General features: G+C 37.8%; 4 protein-coding genes across 5 annotated transcripts in view; 2 read left to right on the top strand and 2 right to left on the bottom strand.

Annotated features, from left to right (window-relative positions):
- Nucleotides 1-2,908: 2,908 nt before the first annotated feature.
- Nucleotides 2,909-5,923, top strand: LOC122073833 (inositol-3-phosphate synthase-like). The gene is made up of 9 exons (XM_042638492.1): nucleotides 2,909-3,197; nucleotides 3,340-3,408; nucleotides 3,523-3,658; nucleotides 3,748-3,995; nucleotides 4,105-4,447; nucleotides 4,562-4,738; nucleotides 4,828-5,016; nucleotides 5,112-5,174; nucleotides 5,275-5,923. The coding sequence occupies exons 1-9, from the start codon at nucleotides 3,010-3,012 to the stop codon at nucleotides 5,392-5,394; spliced, it is 1,533 nt and encodes a 510-aa protein (XP_042494426.1). The 5' UTR covers nucleotides 2,909-3,009; the 3' UTR covers nucleotides 5,395-5,923.
- A 3,349-nt stretch (nucleotides 5,924-9,272) lies between these two features.
- Nucleotides 9,273-10,693, bottom strand: LOC122073271 (non-specific lipid transfer protein GPI-anchored 11-like). The gene is made up of 3 exons (XM_042637830.1): nucleotides 10,224-10,693; nucleotides 10,106-10,126; nucleotides 9,273-9,559 (listed from the first exon to the last, which is right to left on the bottom strand). The coding sequence occupies exons 1-3, from the start codon at nucleotides 10,564-10,566 to the stop codon at nucleotides 9,375-9,377; spliced, it is 549 nt and encodes a 182-aa protein (XP_042493764.1). The 5' UTR covers nucleotides 10,567-10,693; the 3' UTR covers nucleotides 9,273-9,374.
- Nucleotides 10,694-13,092: 2,399 nt separating this feature from the next.
- On the bottom strand, nucleotides 13,093-19,536 carry LOC122072900 (probable protein phosphatase 2C BIPP2C1). Its single transcript, XM_042637335.1, has 7 exons — nucleotides 18,848-19,536; nucleotides 18,214-18,283; nucleotides 16,860-16,944; nucleotides 15,845-16,014; nucleotides 13,778-13,921; nucleotides 13,482-13,610; nucleotides 13,093-13,374 (listed from the first exon to the last, which is right to left on the bottom strand). Exons 1-7 carry the CDS (start codon nucleotides 19,171-19,173, stop codon nucleotides 13,195-13,197), a joined length of 1,104 nt encoding a protein of 367 aa, XP_042493269.1. The 5' UTR covers nucleotides 19,174-19,536; the 3' UTR covers nucleotides 13,093-13,194.
- A 1,742-nt stretch (nucleotides 19,537-21,278) lies between these two features.
- Nucleotides 21,279-24,528, top strand: part of LOC122073352 (putative inactive cadmium/zinc-transporting ATPase HMA3) — an 8,258-nt gene continuing 5,008 nt past the window's right edge. For both annotated transcript variants that reach the window (XM_042637928.1, XM_042637927.1), the window contains exons 1-4: nucleotides 21,279-21,776; nucleotides 22,116-22,359; nucleotides 22,797-23,054; nucleotides 23,904-24,001. In XM_042637928.1, coding sequence (XP_042493862.1) covers nucleotides 22,134-22,359; nucleotides 22,797-23,054; nucleotides 23,904-24,001 — 582 coding nt within the window. In that variant the 5' untranslated portion in view covers nucleotides 21,279-21,776; nucleotides 22,116-22,133. The remainder of the gene's footprint in view (nucleotides 21,777-22,115; nucleotides 22,360-22,796; nucleotides 23,055-23,903; nucleotides 24,002-24,528) is intronic.

Genomic DNA, 24,528 nt, shown 5'->3' with positions numbered 1-24,528 from the left:
AAAAAAAGACATTAATGTTAGAGAACCTATAAACATGACCAAATTCATAATATAATGTTTTCCATCAACATCTATGCCCCTCTATGATCTCTTGTCTGGCCCTTGAGGGTCTTGCACCAAAGAAAAAAACGCAAAATTGTACTGAAGCTTCTAACTTTCTGTAAAAAAGGAATTGCCTTTCTTTGATAAGGAAATAAAAAAACCTTTGGTTCGGGAAATGTCCAGATTCAGGATACATAGGCCCCATTCTTTGTAATGTGGTAGAGGGCTATTGGTCAGTTTTGCCTTGTTTTTGGCCTTGCGGTGGTAAACGTTTGCTTGAGGGACTTAACACACTTATTGGTGACTTATCTCTAGCTCCAACGGTCTATCATTTGTTGCCATGTGTCATGGAAAGAGATTGCCTCATGCTCAATCAATGGACATTTGTATCTATATCAGCGAACATTGTTTGGAGTGATTCGGAGGAATTGCACAATTTGAATCAAGATAATAGCATCGATTGATGATCTTAGAGTACAATTCCACTGTTTTTAGATATTTATAAACCGTTCTCCTAACCAAGTTTTTGTTTTAAATCCTCAATTAAATGTGTGGTATTAATTAACTGCATTGCTACTTTAACTATGCATAGGAAATTTAAAATTCTAGATACAAGACCTATTATTGATGTTCTCTATTATATTAATTAATGATATTTTTCTTTTCCCATCAAAAAAAATATATATATCAGTCGACACTGGGAAAATATACTCCCCAATTCCAGTCATTTACCTCTCACTCATCCAACAATTGGGAGGAATTGGACACTCATCTATAAGATGTCGGCAGATGTTGAGATTGCTGGTGTACGATGTCTTATATTCCATCACAGTTTAATCTAGGGAATACTGGTGCAAGGGCCTCAACAAGCAAGACAGCGGTCCCGCTAGCCAATTAGCTGGCCGTGGGGTTGCAAGGGGGTAGGAGACCCCCTTGCATAGTAGGGCGTAGGGGTGCTATCCAGCTCGAATATTTTTATTTGAGGGCAGTTTTGTACTTTTTGGATTAGGGTTTTTTCCGCTATATATTTGTAGCGAGTGTTTCTTTCCCTGTAAATAAGCAATATTGAGAGGTGTGAGACGAGCGTTGTAACTCTGTTCTCTATTGATAGCGAAGCAGGATCTCATCTCTTCGAGGACGTAGGCAATTTTACCTAACCTCGTGAACCAGTGTGCATTGGTTGTTCTTGTTTTTTCATTATCTTCTGCATCGTTTTAGGGTTGTGCTTCTACAGAGATATGTGTTCAAGTTTTTCCAATCGTTGGATGCAAATGATTAGACACCCAAGTATTTGGAGAGGAGTCGAATCCCCAACACTAACATTGATACTTGATAGATTTTGAATTAATGATATAGTACGGACAAAGAGTAAAATGGACAAAATCCATGTTAATACAGTTATTTTTTAAGTGAAAAACATTTGATATTCAACTCAAATAAACCTGAATTTTAGAAATCAAATACGAATCAGTCGATTCGAAACTAAGTTAGCTGAAATCAACATGAACTCTATAAATCACATATTAATTGATCTATTTAAATTGGCCAAAATAGGAATTGGCTAATCTTAATTTCAATTTCGCAAATTTAAGCTATGTTTTGTATACATTATCAAAATGAGAATGCTCATTCCCATTTTGGTACTCAAAATGCATTCTTAACTATGAATTAAAACATTGTTTGAATTCCTATTTGACTAAAATACATTAGTGACTTTAGAATGTTCAACATTTCATCAAACACTTCATGGGGGTTGAGACTAAGCAAAAGGAGTCACATGAGATTTCTTTTAGATAGGTAGGCCTAAAGTTGTTAATCAATTCGGTTCTAGTGTATACGGTTCGATTTGGTTTGGTATAAGATTTTTTAGATAAAAATCAAAACCGAATCATTTAGTAAACAATTTATAGATTAAAACCAAAACCATTTATAAATGGGTTCGATTTAAACGGTTTTGAATGGTTTTTTTATATTTCTAATTTTCTATCCAAACAAATTCTTTACTTTTAAAATTTATAATGAAATGGATGTAAATTGTGACGTTAAATTGAATTGCTTTTAATTTTATGTTTTTCTTAATAGTTATTTAATGTAAACTTTTTTTTTAAAATTGAAATATATGTAAGTTTAACATTAAATGGCTTAAATTTATTATATATATATATATATATCAATCGATTTAACGTTTATTTAAACGATTTATCAACAATTTAAACTTCTAAACTAAAATCAAATCACGGTTTCAATTTTAAAATCTATCGATGATAAAGGTGGCATAAAAAATGATAGATGATAGATAGGTGGCCCCGATTCCACGGTAGTCCAGCCTTAAGTAGAGGCGTTTAAAGAGTACATTCCTCCCGATCCGGTTGTGGGGTTCCGGAAGGCGGGAAGAACGAGGAAGGGTAGAGACTATGAGACCCTTAAGTGGTTCATGTTGGATTGGGGAGCCGAGAGCCTGTGATACTGTGACAATGTTAGAACGGTTGATAAGTAGAGACTCTTTGCTTTTCCTCCTACTATCCTTCCTAGTGGGCCCCGCTTCCAGAGCAAAGTTTACACCTGGCAAATTTCCTTGCCACGTGTAAAAAGCATAGCCCATGTCCACCCCACTTGTGTCGCCCGTTCTAACGGTTGAAGTGGACGCTATGAACCCATTAACCTCCAAAGCTTAAAGGGCCCCCAAAGCTTTTCCGTTTAGGTCCCTCTTGGGCCCCTTTGGCCTTGTAGCTTTGCTTTACGCAGAAATGGTAGGACCGTAGGACTCTCTACGATCTTGGGAATCTTTGGGACCATTAACCAATCACCTCACATCATGTGTCCCCTTCGTCTCTGCATTTTCTCTATATAAAGCCGCTTTGGGCGCTGGATCAAGGGAGGATCATCATCAAGAAGAGGGTTAAGAAAGGGTGAGAAAGGAAAAGGGGTTTGTTCTGGTCTGTGTTCGAGCTCAGAGTGTCATCGAAGATGTTCATTGAAAGCTTCAAGGTTGAGAGCCCTAACGTTAAGTACATAGAGAATGAGATCCATTCTGTGTATAGCTATGAGACTACTGAGCTTGTTCACGAGAACAGGAATGGTACCTATCAATGGATCGTCAAGCCTAAGACCGTTCAATACGAGTTCAAGACTGAAACTCGTCTTCCTAAACTAGGGTTAGCCACCACCAAATCCAAAACTTCTCTTTCTTTCTTTCTTTCTTTCTTTCACGCTTGAAACAAAAATAAATAAATAAATAAATTATAAGAATCACTTAAATCTGAATTTATTCTGCTCTGTTTCTGTGAATTTTGGTAGGGTTATGCTTGTGGGTTGGGGAGGAAACAATGGTGCTACTCTTACTGGTGGTGTCATCGCTAATCGAGAGTGAGTTTCTTGATTTTGATTTGTTTAATATTATGGGTTGGTAAGATTTTGCGTGGGATTTTCCTGTTTCCTCCTAATTTAATTTATAAATAAGTGCGTTTTTTATTTTCTCAGAGGAATCTCATGGGCTACCAAAGATAAAGTACAGCAAGCCAACTACTTTGGTTCGCTCACCCAGGCTTCAACCATTCGAGTCGGATCTTTTCATGGGGAAGAGATTTATGCTCCTTTCAAGAGCTTGCTCCCAATGGTACTGTAATTCACTATCAATTAATGGCTTCTATGGCTTCTTCACCGCTCTGTACGATTTCAAGTCATTGTTCTTGTTTTGATGCACAGGTGAACCCTGATGACATTGTTTTTGGGGGTTGGGACATAAGTGACATGAACCTGGCGGATGCCATGGCCAGGGCTAAGGTCTTTGACATCGATCTGCAGAGGCAATTGAGGCCTTACATGGAATCCATGGTTCCACTTCCCGGAATCTATGACTCTGATTTCATTGCTGCCAACCAAGACTCCCGTGCCAACAACGTCCTCAAGGGTACCAAGAAAGAGCAGGTTCAACAAATCATGAAGGACATCAGGTAACTTTTCTTGCATTTTTCTTATTAGATCGACAAGTTTACTACTGAGAACAGATGGCCTTTCTTTAATTTTTGTCTGGGTTTGTTTGACGGTGTGAACCCATATCAGGGACTTCAAGGAAACTAAAAAGGTGGACAAGGTAGTGGTTCTTTGGACTGCGAACACGGAGAGATACAGCAATGTAGATGTGGGGTTAAATGATACCATGGAGAATTTGCTAGCTGCGTTGGAGAGGAACGAGGTGGAGATGTCTCCATCTACCTTGTACGCAATAGCCTGTGTCCTTGAGAACATCCCTTTCATCAATGGAAGCCCACAGAACACCTTCGTTCCAGGGCTGATTGATTTGGCCATAAGGAGGAACAGTTTGATCGGTGGGGACGACTTCAAGAGTGGCCAGACCAAGATGAAATCTGTCTTGGTCGATTTCCTTGTGGGAGCTGGAATCAAGGTAACAACTTTGGTCTACTATGTCTACTATAAAAGACAGGGAGAGAATATCAAAATTTCTTTCTGGGTTTTCTAATATTTGCAAAATTTGATGATAAAAGTGTTCTAATTTCAGCCGACATCAATAGTAAGTTACAACCATCTGGGCAACAACGACGGCATGAATCTCTCGGCACCCCAGACCTTCAGATCGAAGGAGATCTCAAAGAGTAATGTAGTGGACGATATGGTGTCCAGTAATGGCATTCTCTACGAGCCAGGCGAGCACCCAGATCACGTTGTCGTGATCAAGGTAATCTACTCTGAACAAGTCAAAAGTTCTGAACTGATTATACAAACTCATAGGACTTTACAGGATCTTTCTATTTTGGGTAATTGCAGTATGTACCATACGTTGGAGATAGCAAGAGGGCAATGGACGAGTATACATCGGAGATATTCATGGGAGGGAAGAGCACCATAGTCCTCCACAACACTTGTGAGGACTCCTTGTTGGCTGCTCCCATCATCTTGGACTTGGTCCTCTTAGCCGAGCTCAGTTCTCGGATCCAACTCAAAGCAGAGGGACAGGTATTCGTCAGTTACTAAAACGACTTCTAAGGTTCAAAATTGAAACTGAAAATTAATCTTGGGCTCACTCACTCTATTTCTCATGGTCTTTGCAGGGCAAGTTCCACTCTTTCCACCCTGTGGCTACCATTCTGAGCTACCTCACTAAAGCTCCACTGGTAAACCAAACCGTGCTCTTTCTGGAGTTTAGCTTAATGAGGGCTAGTTTCATTTGATGTTTATAAATGAAAAATGGTTTGATGGGTATCTCTGAAACAGGTCCCGCCTGGTACTCCAGTGGTGAATGCATTGGCGAAGCAGAGGGCAATGCTTGAGAACATAATGAGGGCTTGTATTGGATTGGCTCCGGAGAACAACATGATCTTGGAATACAAGTGAAGTGAGAAGACCAGTGAAGATCATCAGAATTCAAAAGCCCCCTGTTTTGTCTGTTTCACTTTTCTTTTTTAATTTTCATCTTTAAGAAATGTTAAAGAGAAAGTTCGATGTTTGAGGAAGATGGAGGCTTTCTGTTTGGTCTTTTGAGCTTCTTCATTTCCTCGTTTTTGTTCTCTGTTTCATCCCCACAGTAGTAAGTTTCATTCCATTGCCGTGAAAGAAGAAGGGAGAAGATAAAGGACTCGTCGGTGTTATGCAGGTTTTTGTTTTCTTGTTGTGGCTTTGGGGCATTTTGGTTCAGGCCTTCTACTACTAAGTGAAGTAACTGTAATAGTGAATCAGCAGTGATTGAAAAAGTGAAATCTAGAATTGTGTAATAATAGTTATTGCAAATTAATTAACTCTAGCAGTCTTCACTCTTTTTCTTTTTCTCTGCTCTGCAACTCTGCAACTGAAATCTAGATATTTGTCAGGAAAATATCTTTGAATTTGCTTCAATGCGTTGGAAAGCTTCTCCATTGAGGGTCGATATTCATTGTCTATCATGTTCATCTATGATTGTATTTCTTCAGCAATTTTTATTTCTAGATCCAGAAGATGCTATTCTTTAAATGGATTACTCTGGTATGGTATATATGGAAAGCCAGAAATTGCTTTGTGTTTAATCGCACTAATCTGTCGTTGTTTCATGCTTTTCAGGGTTTTTTCTCATGCTGTTGATGAAGCTCGTCTGTGTTTTATTAAGGTTTCCCCTACTGCCGGTTCTGTTCCCCTTGCTCTTGCTTCTGTGGAGCCTTTATATGCTGACTGATAAGGTATCATTCACACTGATGGTGCATGGTCTGCTAGTTCTTCTGCGGGAGGTAAGAGGGGTTTTAATAAAAGATTCCAGGTTGTGTTTCATTGCTAGTCGGTGGCTGTAGCTTTTCTGCTGCCTCAATGGAGAGACTGATGCTGTGCGGGATGGCCTATTGTTAGCAAGAAGTTTGGGTGTTGCTCGGATACTTCGTTTTTTTTTTCTTACTCTAGTGCAGTGATAGCTTGCTTAAATGGTGTTGGAGCTGCGCCTGGCTGGGCTGCTAGGAGTCTTGTTGATGACACTTTTTCTCCTTTGTATGCATTTCTTTAGTATAGATTTTGTTTTTGTTTCTAAATCTGTAAATGGAGAAGCCTCATCACTTAAAGTTGCATTTGGTATTATTTATGGAGCTTATTTCTATTTTAAAAAAAAATTGATAAATCACAAAGAGATCAAAAGTCATTTATGTGTTTCGACAAAAAATGATTTTTAACCGTTTTTGCTCTGAAACTTTTAATAAGCACGTGCTTGTAAGTCTCAATATGGAGGTGGTTTAAAATTACAAATCAAAGCACCTTGCCCCCTTTTCTCCTTATTTCTCTTCTTTAGTCCAAACCATGGTCGCCTTCATGAATGGCAGCAATTTTCTTCACCTCTCCACATCATCTCACCCGATCTCTCATTTTTTCTCTGCAACGGAAAGAGTCGTATCCATTGTCCCAGTTGAGAGACACAAACTCATCTAGAGAAACTATAGAGGTTCGAGTCTCACGACTCTCACCCCCCTCTCTCTTCTTCTCCTTCTTCGGCCAAGGTGTAGGTAAGCTCGGGAAATACCCCTCTTCTTTTGTTCCCATCGAGAAGCACACGAGAAGAAGTGAGAGATAGAGAGACTTGGGGCTTTCTTCACAAATCAGATCTGAAATCAGATATGCTTTCAGATCTGAAGAAGGGGGAGAAGGGAAAAGGGAGGATGAGAGGAAAAGGAGTTACAATGAGCAGGACGGGAAAGTGGAGCTCAAGAGTTATAAGAATGGTGAAGGGAACATCTCTTCATCCATTTCTCCAAAAAATAATTTTGCACATGGGGATATCAAAAGTATTTCTCACAAAAACCCTTTTTTGTCTAGTAATTATCAAATCATTTTTATATTTTGATAAAAAAAATTATTTTTATTAATAATTTTTGTTAAATAAAAAAAAAAATGATACCAAAAGATCTTTTAGCTAAGGGAGCTGCTTTCTTGTCAGTGTCTAAGACTCTAAGGTGTGAAAGATGCACCCTTTTATTTTCTTCTTGTTAATCCTGATCTATTGAACAACAGGAATACTTTTACTACATTTTTCAAATAATATATGCGTGGCGGAGGCGTGTTCCATCTTTTCCTGACCCCCAAAAAAAAAAAGATCTCCAAAACGCCCAACGCCCCCAATGCACATCGGTGAGTCCGTGATTGAGCTGATTAAGGGATGCATGCTTAGGTTCGCTCAGCTATCCGGTATGAATTGGTAGTGTTGAAGAAGAACTTAGAGATATAAATGGATCGGACATGAATTGAATTTGGATTGGATGTGTTTGAATCTGGATATTTCTACACCAGATACAAATACCCCTAAATGAATATGGATATGGATTGAATTCAGATTTTTAACTATCTGTTTACTCCTTGACTCGTGTAATCTAGACCTTTCTCCCTCCCTCTGAATATAATTTACTCTTAGTGCATCTTTCTAAGTTATCTCAACTCTTTTCCTCATTCTCTAAAATTTGTTTAAATTTCAAGAACCCTTAAAATCATTAATTAATTATTTAATGAGATCAAATAATTATTTGAATGAATTCTAATCCAAATACCTTTTAATAGGATATAGATATTCATGAATGAATACAAATACGAATTCAGATTCTTACTATCCTTTTACATCCTAGTTTTGAATTTAAAAGATATGAAGCTATCCCTTTTTTTTTTTTTTTTTTTTTAAATGAAGCTAACCTTACAATAGGCGAGAGGGATTGTTACTTCCCAATGGCCCTGCACGTTACCAGTGGGGCCCGGTACTGCTTTTTCTGTTCATAAAGGTCTAGGCTTCAAAGTAAGAGGAGTTCTGGCAGTGGTCGTTATGACCGGTTTTTTACTCTCAGGGCCCCACCTCCAATTGTCATTTTGTGATGGGTCTCACTTCCTTTTTCTCGTCAAAGAATCCCTTATGGCCCACCATTCTAGTCGGGTCATTGTTGTTGTGCCACGTGCCATGTAGTTGAGCTGGGCGTAGGCCGTAAGGGTGTTGAAAGGAACCAAACCGGATTCAAATGGCCGGGTGAGCACGATTCAGAAGAGTTGGATGTTGGATCGTTGCCAATCGAACTACATCCAATCCGAATCGACCATAACAAATCGACGATCTGATATTGGAACCGGACTGGGACCGGATCAGATTGAAATCAGAACTATCCCATTCGATTCCTGATTCAATTTTTTTCAAATCTTTGACATCATTTGGGAAACAAGACAACCCATGACCCAACCACCGTTTGTCTCCTCTCTCTCTCTCTATAGCCCCTTGTAAATAGCTTACTTCAACGGCTAGGTCTTAGATTTGGATCAATGGAATGTCAAATTTCATAACCTAATTACCTCCCATGCAATGGCAAAAAAATCTTGCATTGTTTAGTTGACAGTGTTTTCTGTTCAAGAGCAGCACTAGATATTTTGGTGCGCACCTTAGTGGTCATTGCATGTCCCTGTGTATGAAAAACAGGGGCAAGACTGAAAACAATCCCTAGTTCACAAGAAGCTATCTATGTTTAAGTTTAAAAGGGCATCATGAACAGATAGGATTCACTCTCAGGTCTATGGGTCCTATGGAGAGGATTCGGATCCTGAATGCAACAACAATTACTCCTCCATTCTAGGATGCTCTGTCTCCAATGTATAGCCCAGGTTAAACAAAATCCATGGAAGAGGATTTGACAATGTAGCAAGAAATTTTATGGTTCCTTTGCAAGGCAATGAGTTACTAAACCTCATTTTATTTTGCCTTTTTTAAGGGCAAAACACAAATGTTTTAAAAAATTGTATAAAACAGAACCAACAAAGAATAATATTCATTCATAAGCTTCTGATTATAGAGAACCAAATAGCAATCCCATCAAGGGTGAGTCACAGAAAGACCCTTAAGCTTAGAAAAAAAAGCATGAAGCAACTACTGCACTAAAGAGAACCACAAATGGAATTGAGACTGAGGATGCACTAGAAGCCTTGGGAGCTGGAGCTGGAGTTTCGGCCGTGATTCCTCCTGAGGTCACAGGTGAGGGAGCAGTTGCTGATGGAGTTCCTGATGGAGTTGTTGCAGATGGTGATTGAGCTGTGAAACCAAAGCAATTAAAAAATTATAAAGATTTTGTATTTATTGAAGATTATGTTTTCTAAAATGGGCTGACAGATTCAGCCAAAAAAATATTTGATAAATGAAAAAAAGAAAAATCCCCATTTTTGAAGATTTTAATAATTGTTATAAAATAATGCAAAATCAGATCCTTTGCTTTCCTTTTTAATCAAGATTTGAGGATAGGACAAGAATTTACATATTCAAATGCTAAACTATTCACAATAATCTGCAAAGAGCAGTAAGAAAGAATTCATGGTGATAGCAAGTAACAAATATTAAATAACAAAGACAGAGCTCTCAAAGAAAGGAAGAAGAAGAAGAAGTTAGATGGGGATATTACTATATTTCACTCATTTTCCCTGTTTCAAAATAAACCAAAACTCTCAAAACCTTAATCAGGATTCAATGTAGAATAAACATAAATAGAAAATAGAAAAGAATATATCAAGCTCTTTGATTTAATATTTGAATCCATTTCTAAAGAACAGAGAATCATCAATGGAGAAGAGATTCAAGGCATACCAGGAGCAGCACCAGGGGCACCTACAAGAACAGAAAAGCCCAAATCATCAGTCAAGATCAAACAGTGAAACATGAAAACAGGGAAATAAGAGACGAGAAGGAGAACAAGGAAACCCACTTCCACATTGGCTGGCAGAAGCATTATGAACCCCACAAGCAGCAGGAAGTTTAGCAGCCTTATCCAAGTCTAGATCAATTCCATACTGAGCGCTGTTCTTGAAACCTTCACACAGACACTCAGGTTTAGTATTAAAAACCATTTTGAACCCAGAACAGCAAGTGGCCGGCGGCTTCTTGTCCTTGCTTCCTTTACTCAAATATGAGAGACAATCTGCCATATTCATAACAAGACTCATACAGTCGGCGGCCGCGGCCGGCGCCGGTGCCGGTGCATTTGCAGATTCAACTGCTGCAACAGCACAGATCACGAATACAACAGAAACCAACCACACTTTCGCCATTGTTAGAGAGACCCAACAGAAAGCAAAGCTCACAAGAGGCAATGAAGACGCAACCGCAACAGAGAAAGTGGGTGTTTCCTTCTCTATTTATATAAAAATAAAGATAAAGATTGGGATTGAAGCAAAGAATCTTGAGAAGGGAAAAGGGTAAAGATTAGTTATTTGATTTTATCAGCGTTTCTGTATTTAGATTTTGAAAGAGTCCAACTCTAACAGAAACACACGAGGAGTTCGCCTTCGCCTTCGCCATTTGCGTATATCCTGTATTTTCTTTCAGCTTCCCGGGATTACTTACTCGTGTTGATTTTCTGATCTAGAAATGCCAATCCAATGGTGAGGAGTTTGAGACTTTTGAAGATTATCTATACTGACATATCACATTAGAACTTTTTTGATTCTAATTGTTTGTCTGTAAATAAAATCACATTTAAATTTTAGATAAACAATAAGAAGACCTGGCAAGGAAAATTTATGGATCACAGTTCTACCAGCTATGATGGCCTTTGATAGGCAATTTGATCACAACCATTTAAGAACCAGCCTGGCCTATACTACATTTGGAGTAAGTCTTGCCTAAAAACAGCATAATACATTAAGAAAGTTTGGTTTCATGGAGAAAGTTCTCACCACCCGCTGGAAGGTGGAAGGTTCACCACATCATCTTAGGATTCAAAAACCCATAATAGCCTTCTAATACGCTCTCGTGATCAATGGATTTCCTTTCAATATGACTTTGACTCTATTTAATTGCAACAGGAATTAAAGGGAAATGAAGTGAAATTTTAAAACTTTTGGAAAATCAAATTTTAAATTGTTGCCCCATGTGACTATATCACTAATTCCAAATTATTCATATTTGGTTATTAAAATTTCACTTTATTTTGCATCCAAAACCCTTCGGCTATATATGGTTGCAATGGACATTGAAAAGGAAGGGAATTGAAATTTGCAAACCTTCAAAAAAAAAAAAATTGTAATTATTATCGTGTCCAAATCCTCTCTAGCATTGGACAGGTGCAATGAGCATCCCAATGGCTAGGAGCCCCTTGGGATGTGTACCCAGGTGCTCACAGCTGTTGGGATGCTCACTGTGATCCCACATAATTGTACAAACCACCTAATTATTTTATCATATTTAGTAATGATATATTTAAAATGCAATTCTTATTTTGCATATTATAGCAATGAGTTTTGGATCAAAAGTGAAGTGAAGTTAATAACAAAAAATTGAATGATTTGGAGTTCCTGATAAAGTCACATGGTGTAATGATTACCAAAATTTCTTCTTTTAAGTATGATAACTTCACTTCTTCTTGCAACTAAACGGAGCCTTTACTATAAAATTGTATATATACCATTACTAAACATAAGTAGTTTTGTTTAATCACATGGAATAATGATTTCAAAAGTTTTTTGTTTTTGTTTTTGTTTTTTTGTTTTTTTTTTTTTTAAGTATGAAAATTTCATTTCCCTTTCTTTCAAATTTCTCCTCGACGAAATATAGTCTTGAGGAAAAATTGATCCATATATGTGATTTTTTTGAAGTCAAGAGACTCAACCAATTTGAGTTGTCCATTTCAAGGTTTTTTGCATGGTTTAGGAATTGGTATTGAATCTGTTGTATCAGTAAATCTGTATTGAATTGGCTGTGACTGATATCAATACCTAACCAATATAGATCGGCCGATATGGGATAGATCTGATTGTTTTTCTCATGGAAAAATGAATTATTGATCTTGTATTAGCTAATACGATCAATAGATATCAGTATCGACATCTATGGCGATGGATACTATCACTGATACTGTGAACCAAATCCATAATTTTTCCTATTTAAATCATCTATTTTTGCTCAAAATTGGGAGCCTTTAGTAATCGCGAAAGTATTGGAATGCTTGCATGGGCTGATGGACATACAGTTTTTTTTCCGATCCGATAAACTTGCGCGGACATATGTGATGCATGCTAGTACACCAAGGGTATTTGATTAAATTAGATTTTAAAATTTGACAAATGATTATTCTAACCTATAACCTACTTTTTCAATGTTTAGAATGAACACATCATCTACCCATGTGACAGAATAGGTGTCTTGTGATGTTTATCAAAGTAACAAACTCGTGTGACAATAATATTTCACTTTTAATTAATTATTTGTACATGTTAAATGAGATATTTTCCTTCATTTTTTATTTTTTTTCCAATCAAGCAAAGAGAAGGAAAGAATTTCCTTCATAACCATCATCTCCAGCTAGCTTCTGCGATATTTCAAAGAGGTAGCTACTCGCTAGAGAGCTGTGTTTGAATGGTATTTGAACTTCCAAGGAAGAGTCATTTAATAAAGATTTTGACCTGAAGGGAGACTAATGAATATTTTGACATATATGATGAGATAATGTGTAGTACATCACTTATATATGTTCTATTCATTGGATGCGTGCTGGAGGGGTTGGAGAGGATCTAGATCCATTCTGGATCTCTCTTGTACAACTAATCGATAATTACCGTGGTATGATGCAGCGACAATAGGGAAAAACTGCAAATCTTATTGGTATATTGACAGCATCAAATTACAGAATACAAATTTATCAAAAAAAGCAAATTTAAAAGAATACAATGAAGATTGAATCACTCTGACTGGAAGTTGAAGTTTTGTTGTACAAAAGAAACAATAACAGTAACATCATCAAGCTTACCACCAATATCTCCTGTGTACCCAGCTGCCCTGGCAGCATCTGCAAAAGGACTCATTGCTGATTCTGACTTCCCCACTTGTTGTGCTCTTGAAGCTAAGAATTCTGCTATTTCCTGATAAACAAAAGATGGCAATTGAGAGAGAGAGAGATCCCCAAAGTGCCCAACCAAGCTCAATTCTACATTGGTAAATGTATCTAATTTTTACCCATTCAACAGACCTTAGGTTTCAGACTGGCTTCCAATGATTTTGATACAATCATTTCTATTTCTTGTTCATAAAGATTGTCAAAAAGCCCATCTGTTGCAGTGATAACCATGTCGCCCTCATCCAAATCAATTTTGTATCCCTGATACAAGGAAGCAAAATACAGTGAGTCACATGCTTCCCCCGCCCCACCCAACAAATGCATCCTATACCAAATTCTGATGAAGTTGTTGATGAACAAGTAGAGCTCCATACAATCACTATAACCCTCTAAAAGGATAGGGAACTGAAGTCTTTGAAACAGCTAACCTCTATAAGCTCTGATGGATCGTCCCCTCTTCTAATCTGCAATGGAAAATTGAATCCATGAACCATTGGGGAGGACCTTCTAAAAACAGAGCCATTTCTTATTATGATGAAACCAGAGTCCCCAATATTTGCCACATTGAGAGCCTGTTTAAAATCCAATATCAGTATGGTGAGTGAAACACAGCATTAGAAAAAGAGCAAGTTTTGACATTATTTGCTCACTTTTGAGTAACATATTAGGACCAGAAAAACAAGGGATGCCAATGAGGTGGGTCTATGACACTAGGTTTACTTGGTCAACCCCAGGCACCTATGCATCATTTCACAAGAGCCATCCGCAATTCGGAACATGTTTTTCACTAGAGTGCTATGACATATACAAATCACCAACAAAGGGGAATGAATAATCAGAGTCAACAAATTCATACAACAGCTGTCTATAAGACAATTGTACACGAACCAACCCTTTATAATTCAGAAGCTTGGTAATCACATAACTGTTTCTTCAGTAAAGCAAGATTAAATATACCATGCATTCGGATCCTCCACACTGTAGATTGAATGTACTTCTTAGATATCATTTGGAGCCTATTGTTCCGCTCGCTATTTCTGATAGAAAGGGAGTGTCTTCATTTAACAGACCCCAACGTATACAGCAATATATACAATATGTAATTTTTTTGTTCTGGTAAGGTACAATACATAAATGAGTACATAAGAATCGGTCCATCACTGTACAAGATTTCCCTATTACATAAGAATCAGTCCAGCGGAACTCTAGCCCGTGTCTAGAAAGGAGGTCTGCCATGTTATTGGCTGTCCTTAGTTGCCATAGGAATGAGCAGTTAACCTTTAAAAAGGAACCTTACATGCCCAAGAACATGAGCAGAACTCCAAGGGCTCCCTTGTCTGAGAATTAACCCATGAAATATTGTAGTCAAATCCCCTTCGCCCATTATATGATCAAAACCCTCTCTGTGCATAGTGCAACCAATCAACGTGATGAGAATTCTCCCTAAAAGAATTGCCGTGTCAAATAGGGCCAGAATAAGCAACCAAGATAGTCACCACCACACACAAAACACCTCATAGCCTTGGGTTGCCCAATGATGATCCATCAAAGTTAGTTTCACTAAACCAGCTGGAGGGAAAGACCAAAGCCTCAGTTAAACAGTTTCATATAGCTCTTTCTTGTCCTTTATTAACATTGCCACCTCCTTGTCTCATGTCTTTGCACCCATTTAGATTCTCTCTCATTCGAAGTGGAGAGAAGCAATTTCCAAGGAGATGCATGCACTTGACAGAATCGACACCTGGAAGTTGGTGATCTTACCAAGGAGGCAAAGCCAGTATATGACCAGAAGCTTTAATCAACCATCCTCCAGAACCCAGGTCCTAGCAGTTTGATGAACTATTGACAACCATTCAGATCGGACGCTGCCAGTATTAAATGATCATGTCTTCATACTGATATTATGACTACCTAGATCATCTTTAAGAAGAAAACAGCCTATGAGAGTACCTAAAACACACCAATTCCCAGAAGTTAAATAGGGTCCAAGTCCAACCATCCTACTGTCCAGTCAACAACTTTGGTAATTCATTAGTGTAACTAAAAATAGGGATTCCATGAAGTATCTAAGAAATAATATTGATGAGTAACCTAATTAATGCATAAAAACTTCTAAAAAGTTACCAAAACAATCATAGGTATGGGCAAAGAAAATAACTTTAGTGCATCATTGTGTCACAACCCATAAGCAATATAATAGTAAAATAAGCCATGTAAGTCACTACAAAATTTCAAGAACAGAATTTGTTGAATTGTATAATCATTCTAGCGACGATTCCATTTTGAATGATGCACTTGGCCTGATATATGTCTTCTGATTGTTGCCATTCAAAATGAAGCCCTTTGAAGCCCTTTGTGCACCCAATGGAAAGTTTGGCAATTTAATTTATCAAGCGGTCGGACTTCTTTAGATGGTTATTCTGATGTTTAACAGTTATCTCAATATGCATCTGCTATCAATGCATGAAGGTTCCATTTCTTGGATGAAATCTCACCTGACCATCAAAATAAACAACCAAAACTGTAGCCGAACCCAAAGAACTTGCTTCTGCAGCACTTCGAATAAGAATTTCTTCTGGCTTAATTAGTTGAGCTCCTTGAAATTCTGAAACCATCTTCGCACAAGCCTCCATTAATTCACGGGCATACAGTCCTGCATTAATACCTAAAAGTACAAGGAAACCACAAAAGATTTAACCCAAACATTAGTTCACAGATGGCATAGGAATCAGTTCTGCAAAGAAATGTATAGATGAAGGTTGAAGTCCCAAAGCTGATTATCCTACTACTATGTGGGTTCATATGATTTGATTCGGTAGAACCCTCAGAACTAACATTATACTCACAAGTCACACCATGGCCAACGCTGTGTCCCAAGTCCCAACCCCAAAGAATTGGTTGGCTCCTAATTCCTTTGGCCATCTCTTTGGGATTCTGGAAAAAAAGAGAGGGGAAAAAGACTAATTTGATGACAAAAAGAGATATCGACCATGAATGTCCTCTGATACTGGTACCATTATCATGCAATTAGCTCTTCATCCAAGGAGTTCCTGCTATTGACGGAACCCCCTTGGTTCTCAATGGTGGAGTATCATTCATGACTAATCAGCACTAAAATGGTTTATGGATGTACCATTGCACAAACTATGAAGGGCATTAAACTGTTATTGATAGCATAGATTACAAACTGATCAGTATTGACATATTGTGAGGGGACCCTAGGCAATCAGGGTAGTAGGTTGTTATCCTAGCTCGTCTACTTAACAGACCAAAGTTCACCCCAAGAGCTCCCAACCCCTTATGTAAGATATTGTAACACAATTGTATGAAACAGGTATTAGGTGACTGTCGCCTAGCCCCTCGACCACCTGATTACCAAAGCAACACCTAGACTTTTCCCTTGAAAACATTGGAGCTGAAAGATAGAACAGATATCACGAAAAGAAAATAACAACAAATTATTAGTACTTTATACACAGGAAAAATAATGTGTCATTATACAAGTAGTACCTTTAAGTGACCACTGACCAACTCCGTCAGCTACACCTAACCAATTAGGTGCGACAAAAAAAGCATCCTCTCCACCTGTCAATGCCTGCCATTATTATTCTATGAAAAACTGATCTGAATGCCTTACTCATGCAGAGGAACTAGCTAAATCCTAAATTTCCAAAGTCAATTACATATTGGATACAACAGTGAAGTGAGTCATCAAGACAAGACAAATAACATATCCTCACTTTGAAACTTTTAAATCTACACTCCCTCTCAAGAAAAGATTAAAGCACCAAGGTTTTAAAGTCAACAACCTTCGGGTTAAAGAATGATATCAATCAGGTTTTTTTGAATTAGTCAGGCAAAAGTTATATAGCACAGGACTAGCATTATTGAATGAGAATATCTCAGTGAGTGAAGTTCTAACAGAAGAAAAATAGGATATCTGAACATTAAAAAACCTAAGAAAAAGTTTCTCTGAACTGTGTAGTCAAGAGGGAATCTTTTCACTGCATACCTAATTGTGGCACAAGGAAGGATGATGGCAAATCTAACCATTGGTATCTAGTTGTATGAACTGAGGATTGACCATGTGTAAAATTTCAATTTCAAATTCAATCATATACCCTCCTACATATTGGTATATTTTTATTGTCCAGCTGTCCGTTCTTTTTATTTTGCATTGGATTTACAAAGCTTTATTTTGCAACATGGCTGACTCCATCTGGTTTGAAAGTTGACATGTAAGAAGGGGCCTTGGGGATCTATATGTCCCAAAAATCCAGCTCCACTGGGCATGCCCAAATAGCAATACCAGGTGAGCCATTAAGGAAACCCCTCTAGATCTGCCATCCAGATAGACCACTACAAGGACCCTTTTTTTTTTCTTTTTTTTCTTTCCAAAAGTATAAATATTGGTTTTTTTTTTTTTTTTGAGGGGGGGGGGGTTGGGGGGAGATAAGCCAATACAAGGAGTAATTTTCAATCCACCTCTTCCTCGATGGATCGAAAAAGAAACATATGATGCATTTCCTGGAATTCCCCAAGTGAATTCAAAACCATCAGGAGAAACAACTAATGCATGAAAAAGCAAGTGGAACAATTCTTAGGAACAAAAGAGAAGTGATAATTATAAAGAAGACTTCAAAAACCAACTTCAATGCAAACGAAAAAGCTATAAAGTTCTAAATATATGTTTAGTAATCATTCATGGGATAGTAAATAAAACCATGTAGAACCTTCTTAGTTTCGTCAAAGCAGAGAAACTTATAAAAGACTTAGAGCTGAAGGAGGTCAAACCAATATAAGCATGTATTTCTATTTCATCAAAATAGGTGGCAAAAAAATTTCTGGTTAATGGCCGAGTCACCTTGGAAGGATGTGGCAACATTGCAGCACCTGAAGAAAGGAAAAGTCCCCCTATTGAGCTCGTTATCTCCCTATGTTATAAATAATATGGAAATATCATAAGAAACTGACGGTTATGTTCTTCCAAATTTTCAAGTACAATAAATCAATAAGAAAAGAGAAAATTAACGAAATTTGGGTTAGTTAAGAGGGGTGACACAAGAAAAAATTTTCCCATTTTCTTTTATTTATATATCTAGTTTTCAACAGGAAGTCTCTGACCATCGTGGATATGAATTTTTTTAAGAGTATGAAAATAAGAAAGGAACAGAATCTTTATCAGATAATAGTTAGTCATACTCCAAGAAGTTCTTGCACAACTGAACCGAATCCAAATCTGCAGAGTATGCTTGGCAGGGTGAAAACAAGCCATTGGTGATAATCAAGCATCATCAATAATTGGCCCATGTTACAGAGCCAAAGATGGGCAACATTAAATTACATTGTTTTCTTTCGGTTTAGTATTCTCATCCACTTAAATGAGTATCATAGGAATTTAAAAACAGTACATGTAATGGGATGGAGACATTCAAATATGCTTGGTGCCAAATGTTTAAGGGCACCTGAGCAATGTAGAGAGAGAAGGAGAACCATACCCACAGTTACTGAAGGAAATAGTAGAAACCCCACATGCAGAAGGAAGAGTGAGAGCCTTAGTCATGTTAAGTGCTACCCCAAACTGAGCACTGTTCCTGAAACCCTCACAGAGACACTCGGCATTAGTCTTCAAAACCGTCTTCAACCCAGAACAGCAAGTGCTCTGCGGCTTCGATTCTTTGCTTCCATTAGCCACGAATGAGAAACAATCTGATATATTCAGTTTAACAGTCGAACAGTCGGCAGCCGACGCCGGTGGATGTGCGGATTCCACTGCAACAACACACATCACCAAAACAACAAAAACCAACCAAACTTTCCCCATTGTTAGACCAACCCCAAAGAAATCAAACAGGACAGAAAGAACTCAGAAAGGATTAAGCAAAAATAATACAATTTATGGAGTGTTTTGAGACTTGGAACTTCGAAGAGTACATACATCAAGGTATAATTCCTTACTAATTATAACTAATTTGGGTTTAGTTCTATCCGAATTTCTTAGTTCGTTCTACGATCCCAGAAAGCCTCATGATCCTGAAATTAGAGGATTGCAAGGAGCGAAGGAACTGGGATTGGCTATTGATATGCTTAGAAATTTGTACAGATTGACAAGGTCAACCTCATGACATTAGTCTCCCGGTCTGCCATAGATCTTCGAGCGAGATGTGGTGCGGTGGCTTAGGGGTGTCAACCGGTCGGGCTTGTATCGGTCGGGTTTTATCGGACTTGATCACTTGGAAGTTTTGCACTGTAAATACTCGTTTATGTAAATGGGCCTAGTTTTGGAGGACATGGTATGATTTATAATCGGGCTTATTGATGTCGAGCTTTAATCGGATTTCCTTAAACGGGTCTTAATGGGGCCTTAATCGGACTACGGATCTATTTAAGTCTACACGGGCTATAAACGTGCCTACCCTAAAATTCTTTTCTTAAGTTGGTTGAATGCCCAGAAATATGTGAGACAAATCTTTAATAAAAAAGATAAATGATATGATATTATGGTTGTTCTTAGAAAGAAAAATAATATATTATGACATTTACAATTTACAAAATAAAGTTTAATTAAATTAAATCCTATTACAAAGCAAATGGTAAGAAAGCTTAATTTGTTTCTTATTAGTAGTGGCAAAATATGTATTTTATGTAGTATTAAAGGGGGTTGTGTTGGGTCGGGCTACAACGAGTTGGTTCAAGTCGAGCATGTAAACATGTTAGTTCGGTCGGGCACCCAATGGGCTAGCTACATGCATCGTGAATGCTTGTTTAAGCCCGATACGTTTATTAATCAGGCCAGTTCAGGTCAAGCTGTAAATATATCGGGTTTGATTGGGACTATCGGTGTAGGCTTAGAATTGACACCCCTACAGTGGCTTGTATAGGGAGGCTTCTTTTCTATTCATACTCCAACCAATATGTGTGTGTGTGTGTGGAGAGAGAGAGAGAATTTTTATGCAAAATAAATTGAAATTGTCTTGAATTTTCTTTTTCATGGTAGTAGTGATCAACTGATCATAGCCTTCATATGGACTATGAAAATCGTTTGCAACCATCGCACCGATGCAATGAGCATTGAATGATTGGGAGCCCCTTGGGGTAGGTGCCTAGATGTTCTTAGTCATCCGATGCTCACTATGCATCACCGCTTTCTACAGAGGATGTGGACTCTCATACAACAAGTAACGCTTCTGCAGGACCAATAAGCTATAGCGGGGCATATGTTGGCTCAAACCCACAACCAATCGACTCAAACAGAGATGGACAAGGGCTCCCACTAGGCTACCAACCCTGTTGGTAAAAATAGACTTAAATAGAAAATCGTGAAATCTTTCCCCAATTATTTCAAAATCTCTTTTCATGTTGGCTTCAGATAGTCTAAAATCATGTGCAAAAATCACCCCAAACAGCCTGAGAAATTAAATAACTCCATAAAATATAAAAACAAATACTTTAGGGGGGCATTACAGTCTTCCCACACCGGCTATGTCTCAGCATATAAATGTGGTATCAGGTAACGTTATTTTTTTCTATTCTTAATTACCAAAGGTGGACCTTGGCGTAATGGTAAGATTGTTCTATTACAATAACCTAGATAATGGATACATTATGACAATATGACCCTTCCCAGATTTTGCAATGACAAAAACCTCGTGCATTGGTACACCCTTGTATTATGTTTCTTAATCATGAATCAAGAGTAAACATCGGTTCCAAAGTGGACATGGATTCTTAGGAATTGATTGTGCGATCTACCTGTCCTAGATATTGGCTCCTTAGTTAAGCCAACGAGAAAATCCACTCCCGCCTTTTAATATTGAGTTTCGGGCGCGTAAGTAATACGAGACTGACGTTATTATTCAAAATATAAAAGAACCGTCTCTTCAGAGACATCCCAGAAAATATATTAAAGTATCCACCAACATAGGAAAACTTCTTAGTATGTCGATGGATAGAGATTTTGATTCATCTTATGCTTGTCTCATTTGTCTCCCCCATTAAAGCCCTTCTCAACAGAAACTCCTCTTTTCTGCTTTTCTTCTCTGTTGATGGGTTTCTTTTGTGTTACTTAATCTCCTTTTAGATATAAACTTCTTTGCAACTGTAGAGTAGATGATACTTTTTTTTGGTGATCCATGGCTCATGAACCTTTTCTCTTCAATTTTTCTGTTTTTGTTTAAGTTCCCTAAGGAAATATCTATGGTTGTCTTGTATTTATTGTAAACACTGATACTGAATAAGATATTTGAATTCAATCCTCAGAATCTTATTCAATTAGAATGGTATGCTTAGATAGCAGACTCACAGCCTTAATATTGTGACAAATAGCTGGAGTTGAAATGTGAAGATCATCTTCTGAACAACAGAGCGTTCATAAGTCAGCACTACTTGAACCAGATTTGTTTTTCTCTCATTAGAAAGGCTAATAAGGTACTGTTGCCCTAATCTCTGTACACCATATACTCAATTTTAGAGGGTTTATTCAGATTATAAGAGAGAGTTCAGTAGTCAACCTAGTAAATTCAGATTATGGTAGAAGGTTTCCTCAGAGAGAGAGAGAGAGCTAGCTCAAATTGGTTTTTTCTTAGATGCAGTTGCAGAATGATCTCTCTTTTTTTTTTTTTTTCTTGAATTAATTATTGTTCTGCCAAGAGAGAGAAAGAGTTCCATTTTTTCTTTCTCAATTTACAATTGCATTTTTTTTTTTTTTTTCTTTTTAATCTGGGTATTGGATAAATAGAGAGTTCTTTTTCTTTTTCATTACTGCAGGGAAAATTTCAGGTTAAGATGGCTAGCAATGAAGAATCACTGCTACCACTGCTAGCCAAGGCTAAGCCAGAAGGGGGTGTTAAAAAAACATACCTTGATGTGTTGGGTCTTTGCTGCTCATCCGAGGTTGCTATGATTGAAAACATTATGAAGCCGCTTTATGGAGTCAAGGAGATCTCAGTGATTGCTCCTACAAAAACACTCATTGTTGTCCATGACAACCTCATCTCTCAATCTGAAATCGGTAAACCCTTTTTCTCAGTTCTCAGCTGGACAATCTCCTGTGATCATAATATCCAAAAAACAAAATTTAACTAGAATCATGATCAGAGAATTGGTAGTTCTAGGAAGAAACTGTTGAATGCAAAATCCATTTGTAATGCTCCTCTGTTTAGAACCCTCTAACTCTTCTTACAGAAGGGCATGAATCAGGCACCTACTGCAGTAGTTTTCTTTCCATCATATATATAGTTATAGCATGAATTGGGAAGCTCTGAAAATTTTTAATTTGTTGAGGGACAAAAACAATCTTGCTTCATTAATTTCAAATTTATGCAATACCTATTGCTTAGAGACTTTCTACAGTGGCAGACTACAAATCCTTGTCATTTGCTATTGTACCCACTGCTTTGATTAGTTTATAATGGTTTACTTACTTGTTTGTTTCCTATAATCCATCAGTTACTGTGCTGAATCAAGCGGGCCTTGAAGCGAATGTCCGAGCATATGGTCAACAAAAATACCAGATGAAATGGCCAAGTCCATATACGATTGTCTGTGGTGGTTTATTGCTACTGTCATCTTTTAAATTCCTTTTCCAGCCACTTCAATGGGCTGCCCTTGTAGCTGTTGTAGTGGGTCTCCCGCCAGTAACATCGAAAGCCATTGCTGCAATACGAAGCTTCAGTATTGACGTCAACCTTCTAATGTTGATAGCAGGTAATTTAAATTTCTCAAAGCATGATTTTTTATAGAAGGATTTACAGGTTTTTAAAACTTGTAGCAATACCAGTCTATAGTCTTTACTGTTAAGCAAAAATTTTTACTATTCAATAGTTCATATCTGATGTCTCTCCGAAAATGGGCATGGACCATATGAATAGAATTCAAAAAGAGGGAAAGAAGTGGGTAATGGATGAGGGTACAACATATATCTTGCACAGATGCCCATCTAACGTTGTGTCGGACAATGCAATTTTTGGTAGAATGAAGGGCTTAGGTATTACAGGTTCTAGGTAGGATTCACATTTGTGCCTGTCCCTTAGTCCCACTAACACAAGTTTTGGATGGGTATCTTTTTTTTTTTTTTTTTTGCCAACGACGGGTATCTAGGCCTTTGTCCTGACTAGTCTCACGGGCACTGACCCCACAACCGCATGGACCGAGTCATATTGGGGTTGAATGAGAACCATTCAACTTTCACTGAAAGTAGTGAAGAGCACTAAACACTCCCATGTGAGTGACCCAAGGTGTGCCTAGTGGGAGTCGAACTTAGGACGTCCGAGTTTACTGTTCGTACCAAGTTCATTGCTCACCAACTGTGCTACCCACTTGGATGGGTATCATGATACTACTAACTTGAGTAATGAGTTGGTACTCTCACAAGGTAGGATTGAGAAGATATCATCCATTAATTAGCTTTTAGACTAAATTACACTTAATCCAGTTTCATTAAGACATTTTCAAATAAATTACTAGTGGTTTTTTTTTTTTTTGGTGAAAATTTTTCTTGTAGTTCAACTCTTCATTATATGGTTTTGCATTGTTATTGTATTTGATGTTTTGCAGCTGGTGGATCAATCGCTTTAGGAGATTACTGGGAGGCAGCTACCATTGTCTTTTTATTCACCATTGCAGAGTGGCTTGAATCAATAGCAAGCCATAAGGTCCTCTCTCTTTCTATCTTTGCTTCTTTTTATATTAATTATGTTCATTAATGTTCAAGCCATAGATCAGCTTGATCTTTGTTCTGTAAGCTGGGAGTCTCGTACTTAACTATTTCTTTACAGTACCAGTAAGGATGTTACTTTTTTCTTTTTCTTTTTTGGGGTTGTTACCCTTTTTAATGATTAAAATTCCTCTTGCAAAGATTTATGTTGCATTGGAATTTGTGAAGCAGAGAAAACCTTTGCATTAGCTATTGCAAATGACCCAATGGAGGATTCTTTTATGAGACAGAGGGGCCATTGCTTAGAGCAATGGCAATAGGTTTTGGCTGCCAGGGAATATTCCCATTTTTGAGTCTTGAAGGCAGCCACTTTGCGCCATACCAACAGTTAGGATTGACACCAAACTCACCCCTCCTAGGACCCCCTCATAGGCTGGACCAGTACTGGCCTACTGGGTAATGGCCCTTTTTTACTGTTCCCAAATATCAATTAGTAGAGCTTTTCATTTAGTTTGCTATTTTTTT

This window comes from Macadamia integrifolia, chromosome 3 (assembly GCF_013358625.1).
Source record: "Macadamia integrifolia cultivar HAES 741 chromosome 3, SCU_Mint_v3, whole genome shotgun sequence".
NCBI classification, from domain to species: Eukaryota; Viridiplantae; Streptophyta; class Magnoliopsida; order Proteales; family Proteaceae; genus Macadamia; species Macadamia integrifolia.
The sequence above is the reverse complement of the archived record's forward strand: the minus strand, read 5'-3'. Positions and strand labels throughout refer to the sequence as shown.

What these genes read in the sequence shown, in the direction of transcription:
- LOC122073833 (XM_042638492.1), top strand. Translation starts at nt 3,010, where the DNA reads ATGTTCATTGAAAGCTTCAAGGTTGAGAGCCCTAACGTTAAGTACATA. An exon ending in GGTGTCATCGCTAATCGAGA is followed by an intron (nt 3,409 to 3,522) that starts GTGAGTTTCTTG and finishes TTATTTTCTCAG; the next exon opens with AGGAATCTCATGGGCTACCA. An exon ending in AACTCAAAGCAGAGGGACAG is followed by an intron (nt 5,017 to 5,111) that starts GTATTCGTCAGT and finishes TGGTCTTTGCAG; the next exon opens with GGCAAGTTCCACTCTTTCCA.
- LOC122073271 (XM_042637830.1), bottom strand. Translation starts at nt 10,566, where the DNA reads ATGGCGAAAGTGTGGTTGGTTTCTGTTGTATTCGTGATCTGTGCTGTT. An exon ending in TTCTGCCAGCCAATGTGGAA is followed by an intron (nt 10,127 to 10,223) that starts GTGGGTTTCCTT and finishes CTGTTCTTGTAG; the next exon opens with GTGCCCCTGGTGCTGCTCCT. An exon ending in TGCCCCTGGTGCTGCTCCTG is followed by an intron (nt 9,560 to 10,105) that starts GTATGCCTTGAA and finishes TTGGTTTCACAG; the next exon opens with CTCAATCACCATCTGCAACA.
- LOC122072900 (XM_042637335.1), bottom strand. Translation starts at nt 19,173, where the DNA reads ATGGGGAAAGTTTGGTTGGTTTTTGTTGTTTTGGTGATGTGTGTTGTT. An exon ending in ATTTCCTTCAGTAACTGTGG is followed by an intron (nt 18,284 to 18,847) that starts GTATGGTTCTCC and finishes TTTATAACATAG; the next exon opens with GGAGATAACGAGCTCAATAG. An exon ending in AAGCCAGTCTGAAACCTAAG is followed by an intron (nt 13,375 to 13,481) that starts GTCTGTTGAATG and finishes TTTGTTTATCAG; the next exon opens with GAAATAGCAGAATTCTTAGC.